Source organism: Peromyscus leucopus, chromosome 1 (genome assembly GCF_004664715.2).
Source record: "Peromyscus leucopus breed LL Stock chromosome 1, UCI_PerLeu_2.1, whole genome shotgun sequence".
Classification (NCBI taxonomy): domain Eukaryota; kingdom Metazoa; phylum Chordata; class Mammalia; order Rodentia; family Cricetidae; genus Peromyscus; species Peromyscus leucopus.
The window spans coordinates 88,884,206-88,911,298 of NC_051063.1; the positions used below are offsets into that span (position 1 = coordinate 88,884,206).

Consider the following 27,093-nt stretch of genomic DNA (forward strand, 5'->3'; position numbering starts at 1 on the left):
CTCTCTCTCTTCTCTCTCTCTCTGTCTCTCTCTCTCTCTCTCTCTCTCTCTCTCTCTCTCTCTCTCTCTCTCTTCTCTCTCTCTCTCTCTCAGCCTGGCTAGAAACTTAACTAATATTTTCAAAGGAGTAGTTTCAGTCTGTTGATTTCCTGTTTCCTTTCCTTAGCTTCATTTTTTCTTTTCTTCCTCTCCCCTCTCCTTCCCTCCCCTCTCTTGTTTTTGAGAAGAATCATATTATGTAGCCCAAACTGGTCTCAAACTCCTTAAATTCATGGCAGTTCTCCTGCCTCAGCATCCCAAATTTGGGGACAACAATACGAGTTCGGTTACCACACCTGAGATGTCTGTTTTCAGTGTCATTTATATTAATTATTCTTATTTATTTTCTTCACCTACTTGGAGATTAATTTGTCTTCCTTTTAATGTCATAAAGCAGAGGCTAGGCTTGCTAATTTTAGATAAATGCTATACATTTCCCTCTAAGCATGGCTTTTGCTACGTCTGAAGAATTTTGATAACCTGTATTTTTATTTTCATTTCCCTTGAGATTTCTTCATTAGGCCCAGTAGTATTCAGAAGCATGTTGTTTAATATCTATTTATTTGCTATTTTCCTATTATTGACTACTGTCTTAATTCCACTTTTGTCTAAGAGAAATGTACAAATTCTCTTCTTTTAAACTTGCCTGCTGTGTTTTAACAGCTCACAGCATGCTCAGATTTTGTGGGCATTTACTGTGAGTTTAAAAACTATTCTGCTGTGTGGGAGGTAGTGTGTAGGTGTCAATTATGTCCAGTTGATTGATGATGTTAAGGTCACCCATGTTCTTACTGATTTTATGCTCGTTGGCTCTGTCCACTTTATGACAAAAGGATGTTAAAGTCTCCAGCTGTGAGAAATGGATCCATCTATTTCTCCAAGCAAATCTTGTTCAGTGTGTTGGGATGTTCTATTGCTGGTGTATGCACATCAATGATTGTCATGTCTTGTGGGGTTGCTAGGGACAGTGACCTCCTTAACTCTGATAACATCCTCTGCTCTCAAGTGTGATCATTCTGAACTCGCTACAGCTACCCCCATTTCTTCTGCACAGTGTTAGTATGGCAAAGCTTCCTCTACCTCATTACTTGATCTGTGTATCTGTGTATCAATAGTGATTTCTTTTAGATAAAATAAATTGGGTATTCTGTGATGGCCACTCTACCCTTTTAACTTGTTGTATTTAGACCCTTGATTGTATATGGTTTCTGTATAGTTGGATTGATATATATCTATATGGTGCTATTGTCTATACTTTGCCTTTGTTTTTATTCCTAGTTTTGTCTTCTATAATTTTTCTACCAGTTGTGGGTCTATTTGAATTAATTTTGTAGGTTTGCAAACACAGTTATGGGTTTTATCATGACATCTTCACACATATGTGTCATTACCCTGCCTTCTTGTGTATTTCTCTGCCTACTCCTTTTGTGGTTTGAATCTAGAACTTTACATGATTCCATTTACTCTTTTCTCTTAACCTGTCAGCTACAGCTGCTTAAGAAAACAGTTCTCTATCATTGCCTGGAGTTTGCAATGGATTTACAATGTCAACTTTCAAGCAACTGCCCGAGTTCACACATAGGACAAGAACCTTATAATAGCAACCTTTGTCTTGAAGTCTTTCTGTCCAAGCTCCCTACTGTTGCCATCACACCTTTTAATCAGACACAACCACCCTTAGAGATGCAGTGCGTGTTGAAGTTCGTACATCATTTATATGCATGTGGTTGAACTCACTGTTGGCGGCTGTTTTGAACTAAGTGGGTCAACTGAGCCTTGGATCAGGACAGGTGTCACTTTTGTTTCCAGTGTCCTGCACTGATCTCTTTCCTACATTTGAGATGCTGATCAGCCCCATTTGCTTCTTTCTGAAGAGTGGCTTTCACTTTTCTTGTAAGGCAGCTTTTGTCTGAGGAAATGTTTCTTTTCCACCTCTTTTTTGAACGATAACTTCACAGGGTATAGAATTTTAAATGATTTTTCTTATTTTTTGCTCACTTGGTGGTGTGGTTTGAATGTATTCCTCAGCTTTAGCTTCAGTACAGTGGTGGTGAAGTGGGGTCTTTATCATGAGATTAGAGCACGGAGGAGCGATTCCTCCATGGGGGCAGGATGACATGCCAGTTCCTTCCTGTTGCTGGATTAAGACAGCATGGCCAAGAGCAGTTTAAAGAAAGAGTTGTTTAGAATTGGAAAACCAATGTGTTTTTAAAGTATGCTTAATGTGTTAAAAGTTTTAATGGAGAAAGTAAGCAGCATGCAGAAGTAGACCAGCAAGATAAGGAAGAAGACAGAAATTCCAAGAATTGAAAAAAAGACTAGAGATGAAGACAGTAGAGCGCAGTGCATTTGGTGACTCTTTAGCAGATGACATAGGTACCCGGAGTATCTCTGAGCTTGAGGGCATATTGGCAGAAATCTCCAAAACAGAATAGCAAGGGGGAAATAATACTGAAAAACAGAATATCCAAACAGTAATTATTGATAATTTAATGTCAAAGACCAAGCCATAGAAAGAGGAGATGCAGAAAACACTAAAGCATACATGTAAAAACATAAAATGGCAAATACACATGAATCTTTCTAGGCGTTCTTTGCATCTCTTGTGAGTTTTGTTTATGTTCACCTGTGTTGTGAGTTGTTCATTATGGGCCCATCTATGTTGTGAGCTGTGTTTGTTTCCTCTTGTGTTGTGAGTTGTGCTTCTGTGTATATCTGTCTGTGTGGTGAATTGTGGTTCTTGGTGTGGCTGTCTGTGTTTGAGTTGTGGTTCTGTGTGTTTGTCTGTGTGTGAGCTGTGATTCTTTGTGTCTGACTTCTGCATCTCTCATTTAGGGACAGCAATTTGTTGCATGATCCATTTCTCTAAAGTATCTAGGGAGAGTTGTTGACTTTTGCTCTGTTGAGCTGGATTGGAAGATGGAAGTTGACTATACATATTATTTACATATACCGTATCACCCCATCTTTCTGACTAGAATCCCCAGAATAACAGAAAACTGAAGAGTAAGTATAGATATTCCTGTCTTATTCCTCCTTTCATAGGACAACATTCCATGTTTTGCCTTTAATAATCACACCTGCTAGAAGTCCCTCCTGTTCTTAGATGGCTAAGTATTTGTTACACTGTGAATGGGATTAGCATATAAAGTGCTTTATCTATACCCAACAGAATGATCCAATGGTTCTCTATCTTTCTTACAATAAGAGTCATTAAACTGCATGGCATCTGAATCTTTATGGAACTTTACAGTCCCAGAATAAACTCTTCTTGTTCTTTTTTCAGCAGTTATACTTGGCAACATGTTTTTGTGGGTATAAATAACTTAAAATGTTTATTACCATTTTACTTATTTATAAATTATCTATAAAATATTTATTATGTGTGTGTATGTATGTATTTGGTTTTACATGCTTGGGAAATGTTTGTATGAGATTATTAACGTTTCTTCCTTGACTGTTTAGAAAAATTCACCAGTCTGGGAATTTGTGCCTGGTCATTTCAGTGATCAATTTTCTATCTTGGTATATGCATTTTCCAGAAAATTTTGTATTTTATCTAAAAATTTTAATTTATTAGCATGAAGTTCTTTATATCAACCATGAATTGTTATACTAATCTGTCATTATCAACATTATTTTGTTTTCTTTCTGTATTACAATGCCATTTTAAAAAATATATTCTACTCTTGCTTTGGACTACACAGGAATAACTGGTCCTTGGTTGACCCCGTCTGATACAAGATACAAGCAGTCAGAACCCCCTTCAAGTGTCTTGAGAAAGTAGAAAACAGGTAACCAGAACATTTACTTACCCAAGAGCTGAGAAAAGCAGTCCTTAGAGAATGTAACTGCAACAGTCAGTGCAGGTTAAGAAAGGAGTAAAACTGAAGACTCTACAGTAGAAACTCCAAACCAGAGAACAAGAACAAGGGGAAAAAGCATGACAATGAAAGCGCTGCAGAGCCAGTGGAGCTGATGCTGAGCCCTGCAGGTGGCAGAGTGCCTGAAAGACACAGCTGAGGAAGTTTTGAAGAAGTAATTACTGAAAATCTAAATTTGTTTAAGAACGTTAGCCTCCAGTCCCATGAAGCAGAAACAAGTGTCAGTTAGTATTTCTGCTCCAACCTCTGTGTGCTCCTAATAATGTAGGTTCAAAATAAAGAGAAGAGTTGAAACAAAAGGCACACCCAAAATTCACTTATTGTTGGAAAATCTGGGAATTCAGAGGATCTGAACAAAACTGTGAATTCCCAGGACTTCACTGATGGTGACAGCACATGGCACATGCAAACTTCTGCATAATTGTTCATTTTAAGTGAATTTGGAGCATTTCGCATAAAGTTTAGGTTGTGCTGTAAGCAAGTCTCTGTAAATTTATTAGGAGTAGATTCTCTGGTTACATGGAAAAATATTAGAAATTGATAACAAAAGGACAATTAAAAATTTCCCAAATAGGAATTAAACCACATGTTCTAAATCAACCATGGATTAGAGAAAAAAAAATACAGCTACAAAATATATTTAACTAGATGATAATGGAAAATTACTCTAACAAGAATGTATCAGACCAGCTAAGAATGCTGGAGAGAAATTTGAAACTTTGTGTGCACATGTTAAGCAGTAAGTACGATTTAAAATTGGCCATATAAATTTCAGAAAAATCCCACCAAACCTTTTGTTCTGTAAGTAAGGCAAGACACATTTAAAACTGCTAAGGACCAAGTACAGCCAAGAGCATGCTCTCATTCTACGTGAGTTCAAGGTGTCACAGAGCTAGAACCATCAGCAGAACAGGCAGAAATCCAGCAGCAGTCACCACAGACTCTCAAAGCCCTGCTCAGCTCAGTTAAGAAGGAAAAAACATCGTTAAACAAGTAATGTTGAAACAACTGGACACACACATGAAACAAAGTTTTGTTTGTTTTTTCACTCACAGAACACACAAAACAAAATGAACTTCATTCTAAATATAAAACCAGAACTGTAAACCTTTTTTATTTCTTTTATTTTCCAGATTATAATTACATCATTTCCCCTTTCTCTTTCCTTCCTCTACATCTTCCCAAATAACCCAAATTGTTCTTTTTAAAATCCATGGCTTCTTTTTTTCTTTTAATTGTGATGTATCTCTCTCTCTCTCTCTCTCTCTCTCTCTCTATATATATATATATATATATACATACATACATATATATATATATCACAATATATATCACTCTGTGTGTGCGTGTGTATTTTCAGGGCTGACCATTTGGTATTGGATAATCGATTGGTATGCTCTTCCTGGGAGAAGACTGTTTTTTCCACTCTCAGCATTCCTTAGGTGCCTATAGTTCTTTGTGTAGGGTTGAGGCCTAATGGTTTTTCCCCATCCACTCAGCATGTCTAATGTTATACTTGTTTAGCTCATGTTTAGGCAGTCCTGTTGGTGAGACTTTATGGGTGTAGCTTTTGACAGCACCAGGAGACACTGTAAACTCCCTGATCCTCCAGCTCTTATCTTTCTGCTGCCTCTTCTGCAATGTTCCCTGAACCTTAGGATGGAAGTTGTTTTGGAGATATATTCACTGGAACTGGGCTCCAGAACCCTGCATTTTGATTGGTTGTGGTTTTATGTAATGATCTCTGTCTGTTGAAAAGAAAAGTTTCCTTGATGAGGGGTGTGGGCTACACTTATCTGTGGGTATAAGGACCAATAATTATAATGTTAGGTATTATGCTGGTTTAGTAACATGGTATTGTGGGTTCTCCTCCAAAATCTGTGACTTTTCTATCTCTGGGTAGCTGGCTAGGTTGCCAGTATCAAGTATGAGTTCCCTCTTGTTGAGCAGGTCTTAAGTTCAATTAGAGGAGCTGTTGGTTACTGCTAAGATATATGTACCACTACTGCACCCTTAGGGTTATCATACCATGCTGGTGATTGATGAGGTTCATAGATGTCATTGCTGAATAATACTGTTGGTTGCTTCTTTCCTTTGTAAGTTTGCACAGAGTTCTCCAGTACCATGAAATCTAGTCCTCAAGGAGAAGCATATAGGTCAGCAGAACTATAAAACTTTTACAAGAAAATAGGAGAAAAATCCTTCGGATCTTAGTGTAGACAACATTTCATTGGACTTAGAAATACTAATCATAAAGAGAAAAGTTAATAATAGAATCTGTACCTCATCAAAAAGCACTTTATAGTGTAAGTTAGGCACATTGTAGAGAAGATAAAATGTTTATGATATATATTCTGAAATACTTGACATGTATAAATTGTTCTTAAGTATATAGGTATAATATATGATACCAGTTAATATAAACATATAGAAACATAAAAACCCAAGAAAAATAATACAAATGTCAGTAAAACTATTTCTTCCTTTTTTTTTTGGTTTTTCGAGACAGGGTTTCTCTGTGTAGCTTTGCGCCTTTCCTGGGACTCACTTGGTAGCCCAGGCTGGCCTCGAACTCACAGAGATCCACCTGCCTCTGCCTCCCAAGTGCTGGGATTAAAGGCGTGCGCCACCACCGCCCGGCCAGTAAAACTATTTCTGTAATTATGCAATAAAAATGATTTTTTCAACCACATCAAGGAATTTTCAGAGTTTGGAGTTAATCAAATTTGGAGAAATACCAAGTGGTATTAGAGTTATTTCTTGTCCTCAAACAACTTAATGTTATGTAAAATAGAGTGAACTTGACCATATATTAGTCTATACAATGGCGAAATTGATAAATAGTAGTAGCAACAGATATAGGAATTGTAAAGCTCAGAGTTAAATGGGAGATTAATGAGATAATAGAAGCTTGACAAGTGTTATTCTCCTGTCTAGAGAGTGAGCTTTGATATTTAAAGTGGTAAGTTAATGTAGGCCATCAAGAATAGTAGGTGTGTGTGTGTGTGTGTGTGTGTGTGTGTGTGTGTGTGTGTTTATCAAGAAGAGGGAGACATTTTGGTCAGGAGGACACATGAAAGGATGGTTGAGAAAGCACCAGGCATGCAGAAGAGAGTGAGACAATGTTTTGAGGACTTGTCTAAACATGGAAAAACCAAGAATTCCAAATAGGAGGCATCACTAGGGCCCATAATGAAGGGACCTGAAACCCACTGGATATTACATACTCCTATTATGTTGTCCTTTCATGGGTTGCCAATACACAATAAAATAGACAAAAGGGGTGTCATTGATTGAAGGTTATGTTACACTTTAACTTGATAATAGTTCACCAGAAGTTGTTTGTATGAAACTTAGAAACTGGAAGTCTGTTGAGCTCAGATATGTCTTTTGTTTCCCACTCTGTTGTATACTGAGCCTCCATTTTTCACTTTGTTTCTGCTGTGTTTCCAGTGGGTGGCATCATACTCAGAAATACTGACTTCTATAGAGGACTAGCTGTGGTCAGCACTGCTGCTTATGGGCTTTCAATCAAGTTAGAAACTCATTCCAAGGTTTACAAGTTGATGTAGTATTGCAAATGGATGATGGTTTCCATGTGACTCAAACTTCGAACATAACATATTTGCACATATATTATATACTCCATACTCTTTTGTTATGGTTTTTCACATTGGTTAGCATTTTAAGCTCCAATTTGCAGACACTTAAGCGAATATAATATATTGTCTTATTTCACCAAGAAGACCAGGAATAACGTTTGGTTTCTATTGGAGGGTATAAGTGAGCTAAAATGATGCAAGGCTTCATCCTCTATCTGTTCTCTCTACTCTTTGCTTCTGTTCTTCGTATTTTCTCTTAGAGCCATTGGTGTCTGTCTGTGTTGTCCACAGTAATCCCAGGTCCACACACTTCTAGTTTCTGACCTGAGCATGAGAAAGGCTTTCAATAGTCCCAGCAGAAAATTCTGTGAGTCCAATTCTTTGTGTGGTCAGGAGGAGAAGCAGAAAGCAGAGGACACAGGTCTGTAGTTGGCAGCTCCAAGATAGCAGGAGCATTCAGTGTGCTAGAGAGATAGCTCCGTAGGCGAGGACCTCAGCTGGATCCTCAGAACCCAATGAAAACCATCCAGAGCAAAGCATAGATAGCAGAGAGGCCGAGGCAAGAGGATTCCTGGGACTCCAGTGCCAGCCACTCTAAAGGAATTGTGAGCTCTAAGTTCAATGAGAGACTCTGCCTTAAAAATATGTGGAGGCCAGCTGTCTCCCTTTGGCTTCTATATGGAACCCCCATACACAGGGATACATGTATGCCCAGAATCATAGAATTAAAAAACATTTCTTAGAAGTAGGACTATAGGCTTCTGGGGTTGTGACTCAGTTGGTAGAGTGCTTGGCTAGCAGGTACTTGGGTTAGACCCCTAGCATTTTATATACAGCTGGAGGATCATTTTGGGCTACACCAGGAGTTCTAGGCCAGGCCAGGCCGAGATCCACCAGATCCTGTGTTAAAAAAAAAGTAAACAAACAAATGGAATATAGGACACACTAGACATACAAAAATAAATTATATCCATAATCCAATGTTGTTTTTTAAAATCAGTTCTATTGAATCTGACCTAGTAAAACAAGTAGTTGATAATTGTAAGCAGCAGGGGCAGCAGGAGCTGAGGTGAAATGCCATTGGTAGGCTGTAGCTTAGTAAATATGGGTGCCTACAGTTTCTAACACTTCTATCATGGTGAATCTGTGGACATCTGAAGGTCTCATGTGCAAGGGTAAACAGTGGAGAACAAAGGCCCAAGGCTGCACATGCCTTTCTCAGGAAAACGAAACCTGTCTTAGAAGAAATGACCTGTTGAGTTCAGGGCAGTTTTTAATGAACTTTGTACTGAGTGCTTAATGGATGGGATTCAAGAAAGGAAAGCTTTTAGTTCAAACCATATGAAGCATTATGGAAAAAGCAAAATGGAGGGTCTGAAAGACTAGCCAAGCAACACGTGTAGGAGACTGGGCTGCTGGACAGACACCACTGCTTTGTCCTATATCGCTCATACCCCTGTCCAAAGAGTGTGTTTCTGTCCACATCTGAAGTATAAAAGTGTTCGCTTTCCATGACTGGCTGCTGTGTTGTACAGACCATAAAGCTGATGTTTAAACAGTGATTTAAATAGTCTTCAGTAAAGCAAGCTCTGAAGCGCGCCGGAGCTCTCACCATCTAAAGTCCGCAATGCCAGCCCTCATCTCCACTCCGTTTCTCCTCATTTCCAAAATGAGAGTGCTTTAGCTCTAGCACCAGGCTGCGAGCCGGATGTCACCGGTGGAGTGTGTCCTTTCTTCCCTGTATTGGCACCTGAGTGGTTATGCTTTGATGAGCAGGTGAGAGGAATTGGGTTGTTGATGATTCCTGTGTTCGTGTTTTTGGTGGCAGGAGCCTAGGCAAGCAGATGAGAGAGATGCCTCTTGCCTGCTCATATAGAGCAGTGTGACTTTCATGAATGTATGCTTCATGCCAGTTGTTAGGGTGGCCTAAGAAAAGGTTTGGTAGATAAAAATAGCACCTGGAGAAAAGATTGCCCGACATGAAAACGCCTGCCTGTGTGTCTGGCAGGTTTTAGATGTGGGGCCTCTGCTTCCTTCCGAACACCCCAGAGTCTCACATCTAACATTTCTAACAACATTTCCGACACCTCAGTGGCTTCCCCCACATGCCCCTCCTGCAAACACCCCCACACTTACAGCATATTGTTCAGTAAAGTGGCTGTGGAATTCACATTTTTCCTGCAAGAGCTGTATCTGATTTAATGACCAAATCATTTTAAGGCAGCACAACAGAATTTTACAGGAATGAAATCTCTCCCTTCACACCGATCATGCATGTTTTACTTGAGTATTGAGTCATTAGCATGTTTATAATGGTTCTAATTTAGCACAACATTTTCTGAATTTTATCCTTGAGTCATTTACAAATTGTTCTTATTGAGTAAACAAAGGGAACAGATTGCATTTTATACTTAGCAATTTATCTGAAAGAAGAGGGGAGGGTTAATTGTTTTAAAGTTTTGGTCTGTTTGGGGAAGTGAGCCTGCTTTCTCATTGCTAGGCATAAATGCCTTACTTCTCATCTTTTTGGAGACAGGGCATGCTGTGGAGGAGGAAAATGAAGAATTAGGAGTAGGACAAGATTGGCCACTCCCACAGGGGAGTGTGGAGCACAAGGGGACTGGCACGAGATTATCCAAAACAGTTGGTGCATTCCTTAATGATCAAGTGCTTGAGAAGTCCAGTTCTTCCTGGCAGAGCACCGGTGTTGATGTTTAGACCACTGCCCTGCTGTATGGGAAAGGCATGCTTTCTCTTGCTACTTGCCTAAAAATAGGACGGGGTATAGCATTGTATGAGATATTTTAAGTTAGCAGAAACATTTAAGAGGTTAAAGGTTTGGCTCTTGGATCAGAAAAGCTCAGTGATATAGTGTGCACTGTTCTTTCCACACTGGATTTTCTGTGGAGCTGGTTGGTGATCTGCACACTGGGCTAGGGAAGTTATTTCTAGGTTTGTTTGGTTCAGTCTGAAAAACACACTCTGTGGGCTTTTCTGTCAGCTCCCGGCATGAAGAGCTTGGTTGAAAACAGACTCTATTTATACCCCTTGTTCTTATTTGGAAAGTCAGTTGTTTCATTTTGTGTGTGTGTGTGTGTGTGTGTGTGTGTGTGTGTGTAGGGGCAGTCATCATAGAGCATTGCTTTGTATGTTATAGTGACTTCAAAATAAAACTGGCACATTTTAGTGTCTAATTATTTTTAGTGAGCTTGGAGGGTTTTAATTAAAATTTAAGAGTGCTCTTCAAGCTCTCCAAGCTCCAATTTTATCCCACTGTATTGTGGAGCTCTTGCCACTGTGCAAAAAAACTGTACAGTAGCTGATAACTGTATCTGTATGTCCTTAATGAAAATGCTTGGGGCTGCTGAAGGGTGAATAAATGTACATTGTCAGGTTTCGCTGGAAACGAAAGCCATGAGCACTTCAGATAAATTATCAGTGTTTGTGAATACAGAGAAAGTGACTGCATTTGTAACTTATGTTTCTGATGGTAAAATAAAGGGATGCCTTTACTATTGTCTTAAGCACCACTAAAGCAAGAAGAAATGTGTATACAGGGACTGAAGCATTTGTTTCTTCACTAAAATATTTGAAAGTTATTTTTTGTGTCATGTTTGTGACATTTTAGCCCTCTGACTTTCAATATCACATGGAAGTGAAAGGAATAATAAGTGTTTACTCAAAGACAAACTGTTTCAAAGTATTATGAAGCATTTCTCATTATTCTGTCCTCTTCCTTGACTTTGATTATTTATTTATTCTCTTTAACACAGAAGATATACCTTTATCACCTTTACCATAGTTAGAACTCCTGAATACATATATATGTACATATGTATGCTCCAAGCTGAAAATCATTCCTAAAATATCAGTCTACAGATTAGGAGTTAATCCCACCTTGAGCATTTCTTCTTCCATAAAATTTGTTATAAGCCAGTGCATTAGCACACCATGGTAAGCATTTCCTTTACTTAGCCTAAAGTCTCAATTTCTAAGAAGCAGAACCATGTTGGCAATCTATTGCACAGCACATTTTAAATAAAAACAGTCCTGAAATGTATCTTTCTTTTGTTAGAAAAAGTTTAAAATAAGTTTTCTGAAAGATAAAAAGTTAAATTTGAAATAATAAGCAAACAGACAAAACCCCTACCCTCATCCCCAAAACCAGCCTGCCCAAAACTGTATACCTGAGTACTTGTCTAGAGCTGTGGAACTGTCACATCTTTGCTTCAAATAGAAACTAGCTAGAATAAAAACCCCGTCATTCATAAAGTAATAGGCAAAATAACCCGAGGCTCTGTGTTTCATTGAGCAGGTATTAGCTGATGGAATTAAACTCTCTCAGGGTGAGAGGGGTGAACTCTAGTCTCTGATGACATGCTACACAAATTTGAGGCACTGTAAGTTATGCCCATTTTTAGTGTTTCTATATTGTAGGGATACTATAATGTGTACTGTAGTATTATGATTCTTTCTCTCAATCTTGAAGAGTCATTTGGTTCTGTAGCTTCAGACAGTTTAATCACAGAAGTTGGAACAGTCAAACTTAAATAATAAAACTTATTGTCATTGTCTCCTTGAGTGGAAAGTTGTTTTCAAATTAATCAAAAAAAAAAAATATTTGTTCCGTGACAGACCATAAACTATCCAGGGGACATTTGGGTTTTTTATCCCATCAGAATCACTGTGACTGTTGTATGGAGACACTGTTTTGTTCTTTCTATGTACATTATAAGGGCTCATTTGTATAGTTTTTCCTCTTTGATCTCTGAGGTTGTGCTAAATCACAATGGGATAATGTCTGCTCTGACCAGCTGACTCTTCAAAGCTACCATCCTGTTGATGTGTAGGAAGGTTGTAGTAGAATGGGGAGGGAGCCTCACATTAAACCAGCATCCCTACCAAAATACTGAGTGTGCACTGGTCCAGTATTTTGACCTTTGAAAACACAACTTTTCATATGCAGCTTTGGACCTTTAACGTGTTTCTGTATCTCTGATCAGAAACTTCCAGTAACAACCAGCTTCTGACCCTTTGTACTCATCTCACTTGCTCTGTTCTACAGCACCAATGTGGTCCTTGATGGCTTGAGAGTCAGATGAGGAGTCAAGAGACTGTGTTAATTTAAAGGCCTCTATAATTAAGATCAAAGGATGATAAAGTTGCATGTAGTGACTGCTAGTGACCTTAGATAAATATTATCAGTGGTTGTTATTAAATATCTTCTTGCCTATTAATGTAGACATACAAATCTGTTTTCTTTTTTCCTTCAGCTCTTTCTACTGAAGCAGGTGCTAGTGTAGCTGGATCTCAGCATTAGCAAGGATGGATGTTTTAGTAGATGTCAAATGCCTTGGAGCCTGCCTATGTGTAGCTCCTGTGTGAAGCTGACTGTGTTTATGCTGCAGCATACATTCTTGTTGTCCACAGAGCTATGTTTGTCTCTTATGGAGCTTCAGCATTCTTTCCTTGGATCTCTGGGGTATTTTGAGTCTATTTATAGAAATTAGAGACGTGCTTTACATCTAGTGTATATTTGTGCACTTGACCTGACTTTATAGCCATCCTTGATGTATTGGGGTTTTGTCTTATGGGTATATCATCTCAACTCCAGCTTAACCAGACATTTTGGACTCCAGCATCTGTGCCAGTGGGTATCAGTATAGTGCAATGATAGAACATACAAGAATGGGTGAAAGTATAGTAAGCTTTAGTAGAGTATAAAATTTAAGATCTTTTATTGATCTTTCTCATCTGTTATCTAATGTTAGCACCATCTTGCTCAGAAATCCCAAACTGATTAGAGAAACAAAAATGTCTAACAGACATGCCTTTGAATATTTGAAGCCTCCTTAGCCCTATAAATTCAGTTTTAATATTGGAAAAAATATAGGCATCGAGCAAACTACATACCCCATTTATGAATGTGAAGTGGAAAGAAGTCAGGAAAGAGGCAGATGGCTTTCACTTAATGGAATTTCTATGTAGAAATGTCACAGGGTTCTGTGACAATGTCAGTCCATTCAGGACACTAGGATCTGGCTTCCATCCATTCTCTGATTGATTGATCTTGTCACAAACAAATGTTAATTGTTTTCAGCAATACTTTCTAATCATGTGAAGGTCTTCTCATCTCTTAAGCAAGGATCACTGCTTTCCCAAAGCTTATTTAGCCTCTAAAGCCCTTTAGAGACATCTTGACCTAACTGTCAATCTGAAAAATTCAAGGCCGATTTGGAAGCTAGAGGAGAAAAACAGAAAGAGAAAATGCTTAAGAGATAGGTGCTGATATGGGGGAGAAAAAGCATTTGGAACTGGAGAAACCATTTTAGGTATAATTTTAAAAGAAAATTATCAAAACTTTGACACTTGGAATGCTAAAGTTTAATGGGAGTTTTAAAATCTGCATTCCCTGGAAACATAGCCTATTTGTTAAGAGTTGACTCTGGAAAAGGTACATGCAGACAGTTGTAAGCAGGAGGCCTGCTTGCAAATCCATCTGAAGCCAGAGAAGAAAACAGTGCATGTAGGAAAAAATAGATCATTATTATGGTGTTCTCATGTTTATATTTCTGTAATCTTATGAATCTTTATAAAACAAATGTAATTGCTCCCTGTAGTCTAGAACATTATTTTAACATATGCTAGGACAGATGATGCTATTTAAACAAGTGTTTTCCTTAATAAACATGTGTGTTGTTTTTATATAAAAGTTTTAGTAGATTTCACTATGAGGGTACAAAGAGCGTCTTGATTTTATTTACTTGTCTATTATTTAGTTTTTCGAAAGTTGTATTTCTTTTTTTAAGGGCCAAGTGGTTAGAGGTCAATTGGCCTCTTCTCCCTTAACAATTTATCATTGTTCCTTGTATGGCATATAAAATTTGCTTAGACTTTTAAAATATAACCTGGGCTAAAAGAACTATCATATAAATTTAAAGCTGTAGGGGAGAACCTTTATTCTGTCTGATCAGTCTGATAGTGATAAACATTGATTAAATATCCCTAGATTTCAGCTGCTAAGTGTGGGTTATGGAACACTACCATCTGGAGCAGTAGTTTACCTCAGTCAAGGTGTTTTGTAATAGAGTAATGGTAGAATTAAAACAACAGCTTTTGTTTGTTTCCCAAGGGCCAATTGCTCCATCATCTAGCTCTCTGGCTCTGTAATATACATTTTTAATACTTACTTTTATATTTTAATAGATTCCTCCTGCATGGAAAAACTACTTTCAAAAGATTGGAAGGAAAAAATGGAAAGACTAAATACCAGTGAACTTCTTGGAGAAATCAAAGGTAAAATATAAAAAGTATCATATGTGTCAGATGTTATTTCACATACCCCACGCAGCTGCTATTCTTTGTGCCAGGACTCTCAACTCTTACTTCTAAACTAGGTTATTCTTGGAAAAGTAGGTGTGACACATTCCTGAATGTCTTCTCTGTAAGGTGTACACTATGGACATTTGCGGTCTCTCATATAACTATACAAATTACCTTGTGAATTTGCTTGATTAAAAATGATGGAGGCAAAGTTTTGTAAACAGTGCAGAGCAGTTTAAAGATATCCCATCTTTTCTCTTAGAATCCTAATAGTACCTCAATTTATAGATTGAAGTTATTTGTGTGAATTTCTCTTGCTGGAAAGAAGATATCCATGAAATACCAACAAAAGCAGATGGAATATGCATGCCCTGCATCACATTTTATGGCTGATTTCTGAGACCTATTTACCTTGGTTCCTATCCCACCTCTATCATTATGAGTAGTTTTGTCAAAGCACTGGGTTTTTCTGTTTTGTACTCCCTGTCCCTACGGAGGTGATAAGAGCATCTACTCCTAAGCTCCTTGGGAGAGTTGACACATGGGAAGGACCCACACCTGTAGCACTCAGCAGAGTACTGGGGAGTGCAGGTTACAGTGATGGTTACTGTTGATGTGCCCAGAGGATTGGGAATCGATTCGGAGCAAAGAGAGTTCTGGGACTTGGCACTTCTTGCTCTTGGACTCCTAGAATATCTTTGTTTTCTAATTTATTTATTGTTGTGGTTCCAGGAACTGAACTAAACAGGAACTAGGTAAGGTGCTAGGAAGCCCTATAGCTTCACCCCCTGCCTGTATGTCATTCTTCTAAAATATTAAGACATGGAGGAGTACAGTGTATTTCAGCATTGCATTAGCCTGTGAGTAAAAACATCTGTGCTTCTGGCCTACTCCAGCTCTTCTTGTGGACTCCTGGAGAAGAAGTGTTACAGTCTTTCAGTTCTGTGCTGTGAGAGGAAGCCAGGCCACCTAGTAATGCTGCCAGTCATCTCTCACAGATTTCCACACTCAGTTTTCAGGTACAAACACTTCAGGGACTTAATCCCACTAGTTCTCTGGATTTACCAAACATATTTGGGTTGTTTAGCTTCAGACAGCCATTTGGTAGTAGGTATTTATTTTTAATTTATCACAGAAAGTTGGTAGATCTCTGTCCCATTCAACTTGAATGCAGAGAACAGTTGTCCTTTCATGATGAGTAATTAATAATTCATTCCATTAACTAACAGAGTGTCAAAATCAAGTGGAAATGGAACGTTATTTTGAACTTTACTGCTTCTGCTTTGTACTCATAAAGGCCATTTGCTATTTTGGAAAAAAGGAATCTCAACATAACTGATGGGTAGAAAGAAAAGTCATTAGTGACATATTCTCCATCCAGCTGCAACAACACAGGCTGTGTGACTTCACACGTCATTTTGTGTTTTCTTCTCTTTCCAGAGCCATTGGTTTTATAACAGTGAGGACAGGAATGGCTTATGCAAAGGCAAGCGTTTGCCAACATGAGTGATGGGGGTCTTGCTTTCTCCTAGCAGCATGGAAGCTAACACTTTATTATCTCCTTGATAATAAACCCTGGCTTTTTATACACTTCAGGGTATGTTTTCCCATACCTTTCACTTTTACTTATACTTAATTCTAATTATGAGTTTAAAATAAAAAAAGCATAAGTTTTAGATGCTCAAAATGTGTAATTCTCAAAAGTGAAACACGCAGAATCAAGCCTTTGCACCCCATTTCTCTGGAGGTCTTGTAGGTTATGTGAGCTTCCGATGGTGAGCTAGTTTGAATTTTATAGACATAAATGATAATATTATTACTGAATTTTCCATTTAACTTGTTGTACATTTTATAAATGTAAATTTTCATACATTTTTACCATGTTGTCACTATACATATTACCTACAGAAAATATAGCAATTATACATTAATTTAGACATTAAAAATCTTAGCTAAAGTGGTTTGATTTAGCTGTTGCTGAGAGAACACACCTTTTTGTTGTTGTTGTTCTGTGTGTGACTTGGCCAGCTGTAGTCCTTCACTTGGTACTATTTCTCTGGGATTTAAAGATTATCTACAATATATCTCTTATATACTGTTGTGGGTTATCAATATTTCCTATCTCAAGCATTATGTCTCAGTAGGTCCTATTTTCCCCTGATTCCAAAATTTGTACATATTTGTAAGAAACAGAGTATAACACACAATAAAAACAGAAGCCTTCTTTAATTCTGCATAAATCCTGTGGTGCAGTCTTCTGTTTTAGTTTTCATCTATACCCTAAGTTTTGTATAAAGTTAGTACATCCCCTGTGAGCTGCTTCTCCTTAGTGTGGGTTTCGTCTGGATAGGCAACCTTTAAAAATCATTATTGGCAAACATGTGGCATAAAGTGAAGCTTCCTTGAGTCAACCAGGTCTTTGATTCAACACCAAGTTGCTCATTTCCTTCTAGAGGATTTGTCCAGAGCTGGCCGGACTGTCAGAGCTAGAGAGCCCTTGGGTGTATTTAATAGCACGACATCTTGGCGCACACAAGTCTGTCTTTCTTTCCCTTAACTGCTTGACTCTGTTGCAGTTTGTTGTGCAGGCTTCTCCTACTCTTGAGATTAGATACTATTTTGCCATATTTTCTCCCAGTTAGTTGGTTCTGTGTTGAAGTGTTTAACCTTTTCTTCCCTTCTGAATATATTTGATGTATTATGTCAACTAGAGTTATAGTTTTTTTAAGCAGTTAAAAAATAACATTATACACTATGACTGAATTCACAGATCTCTTTTGACTGGGAATAGTATCTTTCCTTAATTATGCACTTAGAGCCATTTATATAAACTTTGACTAGTACTTTAATAATTATTAATATAGTATATTTCACATTTACCATAACTTTTATCAAAGGTATTTTCATACTTTTCTAAAGTTTATTTTGGATTGTTTTATATCAGTGTGTTAATTAACATTCCAAAATGTTTTAAAATTATATTTAAATAAAATTTTGGGTGAACAGAAATCTTTATAAAATTGTATATTTTCATTAAGAACGATTTATTTAATTCTTTTTTGAAGATTATTTATAGTGTGTGTGTGCGTGTGCGTGTGTGTGTGCGTGTGCATGTGTTGCCTGCATGTATGTGCATGCAGTGCACATTGTGGCCCAAAGAGAACACTAGACTCCCCTGGAACTAGAGTTACAGATAGTTGTGAACTACCGTCCACCATGAGGATGCTAGGAACAGAACTTAGATCATCTACTATAATGCTCTTAGCCACCGAGCTATCTCTCCATCTCCTTAATTAATTCTTGTGTGTTCCTCAGGAAAGGTTTGGTTTAAATTCTGCACATTTCCTTTTGTGTTTTATCCATATTTGAGATATAATTAATCTTATTTTTTTGTTACTATATTTAAAGATTATACTAAGTTTTACAAATTAATTTTGCTGGTTCAGTGTATGTTTCCCTTTTTATTGGGCTTACTACGTCTAATCATGTTGTAGATGATAAGAATGACTCTTTGTCTCATTACTTTATATCACATTACCTAGGCTGCTAAGAACATTATTGAGCAATGGAGTCAGTAGCAAATATTTTGACATAATTTTTAATTTATAGTGTTGTTTTTAGTATTCCATCCTTTGTATTGAGATAACCTAATTTATTATTGATATACCATCTCATGTAGCCCAGACTGACCTTGAATTTATAATACTCAAGGATGACCCTGAACCCTTGCCTCCCCTGCCTCTACCTTCCTTATGCCAATGACAAGCATGTACCACCACGTCTACACCAGTTATCTTTCCCATTAACAATATACTTCTAGTTCCTTAGAACTCACTATGAGGAATTATGTTATGCTTCATGGCACACCTTGCTGGTTTGGGGGTTTTGAATTTGTTGTGAAATAAACTCAGTTTAATTGTGGAGTAGTCTCCTCCAAATGTCCTGCAGGATGTATTTCTCATAAATTGGGCTGATTTGTGACTTATTTATTTGTAATATAATATGTGTGTGTGTGTGTGTGTGTGTGTGTGTGTGTGTGTGTGTGTAAGATGGCATATATAATGTACAGATGTACATATTATATAACATTACTTCTGGAATTCAAAGTAGAATGGGCCTTTTCTTCCCTTTTTAAGATAATATAAAATAGCAAGTAAATTATACATATACTATTTCTTTCTTGAGATTCTGAATAATATATTCAGAAAAACACCAAAGCCTAAAACCTTTTTCTACTTTGTAAGGTCAGTTTTGTCATATTTTTTTTCTAAAATCATATTGATTGTGAGATTTTCAAATGTGTTATCATTCATTTATTGTTCAGCATCTGTCATTTCAGGTCTTCTGGGTATTTTCTGTTACATATCTGAATTTCACTTTTGCAAATTTGTTTTTTCCTTTTGTCTTTCCCGTTCCCTGGCAGTAGTTTTCTACATTTACCCATGACCCTTGAAGACGTGGCGTCAGGGCTTGTGTCTTGATGCCACCCCTTTTCAGCACACCACTCACATCGCCTTGATTCTGTTTTCACTGTTTCTTCATTATTTTAGTCATATTTTTGTTTGTTTTTATATACTCTAACTCCCCAAATTCAATGCTTCATTTAAAAACTTTTAAACTTAATAATAAAGGGACTTGGTTGTGAGTATGTTTCTATAAATACCTTTATGTACCCCCCCACTGCGTGCTTTTAGAATTTTTGTCGTTTTATGACTATTTAATAATTACCTGATTTGCTAACTAATCTGTATTTATATATTTTCTGTAACTTTATATTTTATTTTAAAGTCATACAGTATAACAAAGTTTTTGAAAGGGAGGAATAGCCACATCAATTCTAGTGGGATATTCAAGAACTAGAGAGCAGAGCAAAAAAGTGGGGGCCATAGAATAGATAAGAGAATATTGAAAAATGAACCTTCAATCCAGAGACCTTAATATTCCCACACAACTAAGAAGCAGTAATGTCTTTAAAAGATTTCACTTTAAAAGCTGCTTCATGTAATGCTATCCAAAGGAAGCACACCGAAACTGCTGAGACCAGTGGATAGCGGCCAAAGTACAGCTGAAGTTTAAGAGTCAGTCTGAGTTGTCATGGAGTCTGTCTTCACTTGTGTTTGTATTGCTTCTTTAAGAGTGTATTTTATTATTTTTAGTTATGTGTATGTAATTGCCTGTGTGTGGATAAGTTCATAGGAATGCAGGTATCTGAGGAAGCTAGAGGGGTCAGATCTCATTGGGCTGGAGTTACAGGGATTTGGGAGCTGTTAGGCATGGATGCTGAGAACCACACTTGAGTCCTCTGGAAGAGCAGCAAGTGTTCTTAAAACTCTCCAACCACTGTTTTTTAATGTTTATATTTAAGGCAGAAAACAGTGTGTTTGTATTACACATACATTCTGAATGGGTGGTTGCACCCAGGCCAATTGATAGGTACATTACCTCAAAGAATTCTGTTTTTCTCAGTATTATAAGAACACCTAAAATATCCCCTAGCACCAGGAGAAAACTCTACAACATTGTGCACTGCCATATTTCTGCAGGTCATCTCCTTTTCAGTCACCATATTACTTGGGGATAAAATATGGTGACTTTCATGAGTTTAATAGCAGCAGTCTTATGGTGAAGAGCCCAGAATATTTATTGTGACAGGCAGGAGGCAATCAGCCTGACACATGCTCTCTGACTTGAAGTTGTGTTAGGTAGAAGAGCAAATGTCTGTTTTGTGCTGTTTTAGGGAGTTGGGATAACAGGGAACTTGTTCTTAAAACACAAAACAACCATTTGAAGAAGTTGGGGCATCTGACATGGATACAGTTGGATTTGTATGTGTTAACTCAGGTTGCCTGGAACATAGATCTGTTTTCATCCCATGTCAACAGAAAACATGGTAATAAATATTGTGAGATTCTTTATTGTTCACAAAATAGAAATGTAAAAGTACCTAAACTTGTGAGTACTGACTTACATCTTGTATCCTAGACTTGGAAGGCTAAGGCAGGAGGATTACCATGAGTTAAAAAAAAAAAAAAAAAAGGAATCCAGGCATGATGGTATAAACCTTTAATCCCAGCACTTGGAAGCAGAGACAGGTAGATCTCTGTGTGTTGGAGGCCAGCCTGGTCTATATAGTGAATTTCAGGGCAGCCAAGGCTGCATAATGAGTCCCTCTTTCAAAAAAACAAAACAAAGCAAAAGATTCCAGGTATGCTGACTTTCTCCTTTAATCCTAGCACTAGGGAGGCAGAGGCAAGTTGATCTCTGTGGGTTTGAGGCTAGCCTAGGCTACAAGTTCCCAGGCCAGCCAGGGCATAATGAGACTGTCTCAAAACACTAGCCAACCAACCAAACAGAAAATAACAAAAAAATCTAAAATATTTTGTTTATGATAGTTGATTCTTACAACTCAGTTAAAAAAAAAAAACAGAAAATAAGCTGTTCAGAATGATGCAGAAAGTTTTAGAGGTGGGGTCTGAACTTGGTCTCAGAAGTCTCTGCTCGATGTAATAGAGTGGTTTTAAATTCTCTGAGTCCTTACACTGTCAGAGGGAGAAGTTGGGCCAGGCTCCTAGCCTCTCCCACGGTACACACTGGTTTTGACACGTGGAATGACACAACAACATGGCCTCACTATACAGTACTTGTTGCCATCTGTGCTTAAATAACTGAGAGAAGGGTGGAGACACGTGGCAAGAAGACAGAGTACAAGATCCAAGCGTGGGCAGGTTTGAGTTGTGCCACGTGGAGGGGAATTCCAGGAGAGCCATGGTTTGACACATTTCTGAATGCAGAGGTGACCCTGAGCCATGCCTGCAACATGAGGATTTGTGCTCTATGCTGTGCAGAGGTTTACCTTTTCCAGTTTATAGGAAAGGTTTGAGCCAGTCTCCCTGCTTTGCATATCTTCCCTGGGATATGGTGGCTGGCATCTCATGCTTCATGTGAAGGCACTTCTTTGGGCACTGTGCCAGGGAAACAGTGACATTGGTTTGAGTTCACTTGTGTTTGTCAAACACTCAGCTGATGAGAGACACAAAAAGATGATGTGCAATGAAGGAAATAAGGAAAAGAATGATTCCTTTCTAGTGTTATTTGTGATCAAATGTTTCACAATTAATATTTAGGTATAAGGTAGATGCAGTAAAGGTGAGGCTGGCCTCCTACAGCTTAGAAAAATGAAGTTTTTTTTTTCTGATGGAAAAATGACTGAAAATACATTTTCCAGTGGCATTTCTGCAAATGGTCCTAGTGTTTTTCAAAGCTATTACTGAAGTACAGTAGTCATGTGTAGTATTCACCACTGTGTCTGAGGGCTTTGACCTTAGCTTTAGTTCTTAACATTCACCCTGAAGAGCAGAGTGCTGCACTACTCTTCCGTCAGGGTCGTTCCTAGGAGAGCGAAAGTTAGCTGGGTGGTGGTGGTGCTCACCTTTAATCCCAGCACTCGGGAGGCAGAGCCAGGCAGATCTCTGTGAGTTCAAGGCCAGCCTGGTCTACAAAGCGAGATCCAGGACAGGCACCAAAACTACACAGAGAAACCCTGTCTTGAAAAACAAACAAACAAAACAAAACAAAAAATAAAAAAAAAGAAGAGTTAAAGTTAGGAACTGTACATCACATAACCCAAGCTATCACAACTATGCTTGTAGCAAATACTGAAGTAAAATCATAAACATAAGCTGGGTGTGGTGGTCAAGACTGTAATCCTAGAACTAAGGAGGCTGAGGCAGGATGATTGTGGGTTTGAGGCCAGTTTAGATTACATTGTGAATTCAAGGTGAGCCAGAACTACACAGTGAGACTATCTCCAAAACCAAAGAGACAGCACACAAGTAACACACAGTGGAGACCACAAGGGAACTTCATTCTGACAGCCCTGTGAAGTGCTTCTGAGGGCCTGGTTCATTTCAGTTTGACTGCTAGGAGGAACCCTCAAAGGAAGGGCAGGTATGGCTTAAGTCAAGGCTTAATTTCAGGGCACAATGGGTCTTAGAGATCAAACAGCAGGGCGTTCTAGAAGTAGATTAGGCAGGGTTATTATCTCCAAGGTCAGAATCAGGGTTCTGCTCAGTAGCTAAAAACACTTGGTACTCTTGCAGGGGACCCAGGTTCAATTCCTAGCACCTAGATGGTGGCTTACAACTGCCTGCTCCAAGACACCTGATGTCCTCTCCAGACCTCTACAGATACCAGGCATGCACATGGTACCCATACATATAAGCAGGCTCTCACATATACATATAAAAATAAATAAATTCTACAAACAAAACAAGAACACTTAAGGGTGAATCTTGTGCCACCTTGCCAATAAAATCAGCAAAGTTTATTCATCTGGTGATTTAAAAAAAAAAAAACTGGTTCAAATAATAATGTGCCTGGGTTTGTTTAGATTTAATGCATTTGAAACTTCTAAATTGAATTTTTTTAATGCACTAAGTTGTTTTAGATACTAGCTTGTGAACTCAGGGATGCTATCTTCTTACCTCCTGGTCTTATGAGATGGTACAGTTGATTAATCCAGTGCCTTTTGTAAATGTCCCTGTAGTGTAGAACTTCAGAGTCACATTGAAAATCACAGACGCTCCAAAAATTAGGGCTGGAGGCTTTTTGTCTGCTATACAATCCGACTTGCTTTTCTCCAGAGCAGTCCAGAATGTCACTGCTCTAAACCACATGGTAAATTACTAAGGCAGAAACTTAGTATTCTGCTCCAAATAACATGTTTAGCCAATTTCACAAAGTCTTTTGGTCGTCTTGTAATCAATAGCAAGTAATTACAGGAGAACTCCTGGATTCTTTTAGCCAGCACCAAATGCACAAAGCAGTCCCTTCTGAACACATACACGCATTTGAATCCACCAGCACCCACGGTTTCTAATTACACCGCTTTGCATGAGTGTAGACATCTCAGAGCTTTCCTTTGTACTCTCTGCTATAGACATCTTTTCCTTCTTTTGAAGTCTGTGTGATATACATGCAAGCAATTAAAACCTCCCCCCTCCACTGGAGGTTGGAGATGCAAGGTCTTCTTAATTAAAATTCTAACAAAAGCTACCGGCAAAAATTCCTACTATATGATTAAGGTCTAAAGTATTATGATACATTAGACTCATTGTTAACTGTTGGGATTAAAAGAAATCGATATGTTGGGGTGAGATCAGCTGAATCTAATTAGCGAAATCAATGTTTACATAAAAGAAAATACTAAAGTTTAATAGCAGGTTCTGCTTATAAATATAACACTGGCTAAAATTGTTCTTTATTGTTACTGCATTGACCACATAATCATATTTTAAATTCAATGAATAAGAATCGGGAACTTCTTTCTTGTAGTTAATTATTATAATTAAAACACAAAACTTTAAAATCATATCTGGTTTCAAAAGTTTTAATTATGAAAGATTCTTAAATGTAAAAATAGTCTCCAATTATAAAATATTCCCAGTGATTCCATTTTTAAAAGGCTAATTTTAGCAAGAGCTATATACCAGAGTCAGAAAGAAGGCAAAATTGGGTAGAAGTAAAAAGAACTAAAGTATTCTTGTGCAATTATGATTACATTAATATGCATTAGTCTATTGGGGATATAGCAAAATTAAAAGGGATACATTTTGATATAACATGAAAACAGCACACCTTACCTTTTTCCTTTCTGATTGCTATGATGAAAATAAACATCACAGCCAGTATGGAGAAGAAAACCTTTACTAATGGCAGCCTAGATTTTAAGTCAAATGAAGGTCATTAGCAATTTCCTGGAAGCCCTTCAGATGGCTGACCAGGAAATGGTGGCTAGCAGGACATCTGTAGTTCTCCTGGCAGAATTAGTGAAAACACACTGGAGTTTTAATCATGTGTATCAGATGTAGGCTGATGGGGGGCAGGAGGGGGTGGAGTTCCCTACCACAGTAGGTAATGTTCTTGGAACAGAAACATTTTTTTTTTAAATTTCAAAATTAGTATATAAACCCAGAACATAGCCATTAACATTCATACATTCACCTATACTTTAATTCACACCTGTAGCACATAGGACTCACTGACCGGGATCATTGTAAAAAGAGGGACACCTTTGTTGTTTCTGCAAGTGGAACGACACATTGAGCCAAGCAGAAAGAAACTGCGCTCAGAGGTTGGCATGATAATTTCACAACACTGGGTGACAAATTCAGTCTCATTTTTCCATCTCCATAAAAGTGAGAAGAATTGAGTATAAAATGTTTTCCAAGACATCAATTGAAGTTTTACTTACTCTGTGTTTTGATGATTCCATGGAGGTGGAATCAGCCATGTAGAGATTTGCAGCTTATCTGAAACGATTGGTTGGCTTCAAGTGGGTTGGGATGTCTGGAACCTTTAGTGGAGGCAGGGACATAGAGGCAAGTATATGTATTCATTAGTTCATATAGTAGTATAAAAAAAGAAGTTTCTGGTTGGTTGCCAGTGAGAACAGGAAGAAGGGTATTTGGTAGCCACCTTTCATATCACAAATGATTTTATAGGAAATGAACCAGCATGTATAAGTCTGAGAGATCTCATAGGCCAAAAACCTGCCATTATCATACAAATCTGTCAAGTTTACAACACAGAGTATGTTGTTAATGTTTGCTCAACCAAAAATAAGTTGTTGATAATTAAAACATTTTCAGATAAGTTAGGACTGGTACATATTAGTCCAGCTTTATTTCTGTCTTGTTACAATAGGTGGTTAGCTACCACAGACCTCTCAAGCCTTCTGTAGTATTATTAAACTATTGTGTTTAAGGAACGAGGTCAAGGTCAAATTGTCATACTCAAAAATTTAAGTGATTTTCAATGTAGCTGGTTCTTTTTTGTTAAAATAGGGTGTCTACATTTAACATTTCTGACACATAGTTGACGTAAGTTTTTTTGTTTTGTTTTGTTTGGGGAGGGGTTGGGTTTTTTTGGGAAAAATATTATTCTGTAGTTCAGGCTAGCCTAGAACTCATGGCAATCCTCCTGCCTCAGCCTCTTGAGTGCTGAGATTATTGTTTGAGCTACCTCTCCTGGCTTGGCTTAATTTGTTTCGAAAGTAACTGTGGTAGTTGAAATTTACTATGTATACATTGATCTTAGCACTTATACAGAGATTTTAGTAAATACAAACTAGAGAAAAACATTTTTAAATATACTAGCATTCATTTGCTGTATTTTACCTCAGCCTTCTTCATTTGAGTAAATTATAAGGATTTAAAATATACATTTGTGGTAATATTTATACATGAGTAATTCTTGGAAGAAAAATTCATAGGACATTATTTAGTCTCTTGTTCTGTTGGGCCATACCAATGCTCTGTATTTAGCAAAGTAAGTACTAGGTGCACCCTAGGTATTGCCTTAGTTTAGAGTTAGCTCTTGAGCACATTCTCAGGGGGGTCATGGTTACATCCCATAAAAACTGGCACGTGGTTCTGGACCTCCCACAATCCTAGTATTTAGCTCATTTATCTGAATGAAAAAAAAAAAAAGCAAGAACAGGCAGACCACTTAATAAAATGTGTGTATTTTTGTCCAAATGCTGTTCTTATGAATAAGGACTTTGCACCGAGCATAAATTGTACATTATTCTCTACATTTTAAATTTGTTACCAATGTTGGTAATTACCACTGAGTGCATATTTAATGCACTGTGGAAATTTGATGCAATTATTCATTTATTTGTGATTCCCCTTCAATCCAAATGTCTACATTAAACTATTGAAAAAGAAAACTCTGTAGAATTTAGGTCACTTTTAAAAATTCACTCACTTTCTGAACCCTAGTGGTAAACATATGTTGCATTAACCAGGATGAAATTAGCATAGGCTCTACATTGTAAAGAATATAGTCTCCAAGTTTGGTGACATAAAATCACTCCTCTTTGAATACAGCCTTCAAAAGGGTGGACCATCGGCCACACAACCTGTCTTCAGAGTCAGTGGGAGACGCTATAACTGAATGCACATTTTAGCTAGTTTAACTTCAGGTAAATTATTTTTCCTTGAGCCTCTTTCCAGCACTTAGGTATTGATTACACCCAGAAACGGACTAAATAGACACAAGTTGGTAGCTTTTAGGAAGTTTGTTCAAAATGACAGAAACCGCAGAAAAAGGTCCAAGTTTGACTCTCTTCATGATTGCCCAGACTTTTTTTTTTTTAAAGCTCAGAAAATTTGGGTACTGAAAAAGACCTCTAATGCTGAAAGGGTCTGAAAATAAGAAAAGTGCGAGAGGGGTAGAGTTTC

At 37.7% G+C, this 27,093-nt stretch overlaps 1 protein-coding gene across 15 annotated transcripts in view; it reads left to right on the forward strand.

The window, feature by feature from the left end:
• The window catches only part of Sox6 (SRY-box transcription factor 6), a 560,497-nt gene that overhangs the window by 323,675 nt on the left and 209,729 nt on the right, over positions 1-27,093 (forward strand). For all 15 annotated transcript variants that reach the window (XM_028884562.2, XM_028884567.2, XM_028884566.2 and 12 more), the window contains one exon: positions 14,732-14,821. In XM_028884562.2, the coding sequence (XP_028740395.1) occupies positions 14,732-14,821 (90 nt within the window). The remainder of the gene's footprint in view (positions 1-14,731; positions 14,822-27,093) is intronic.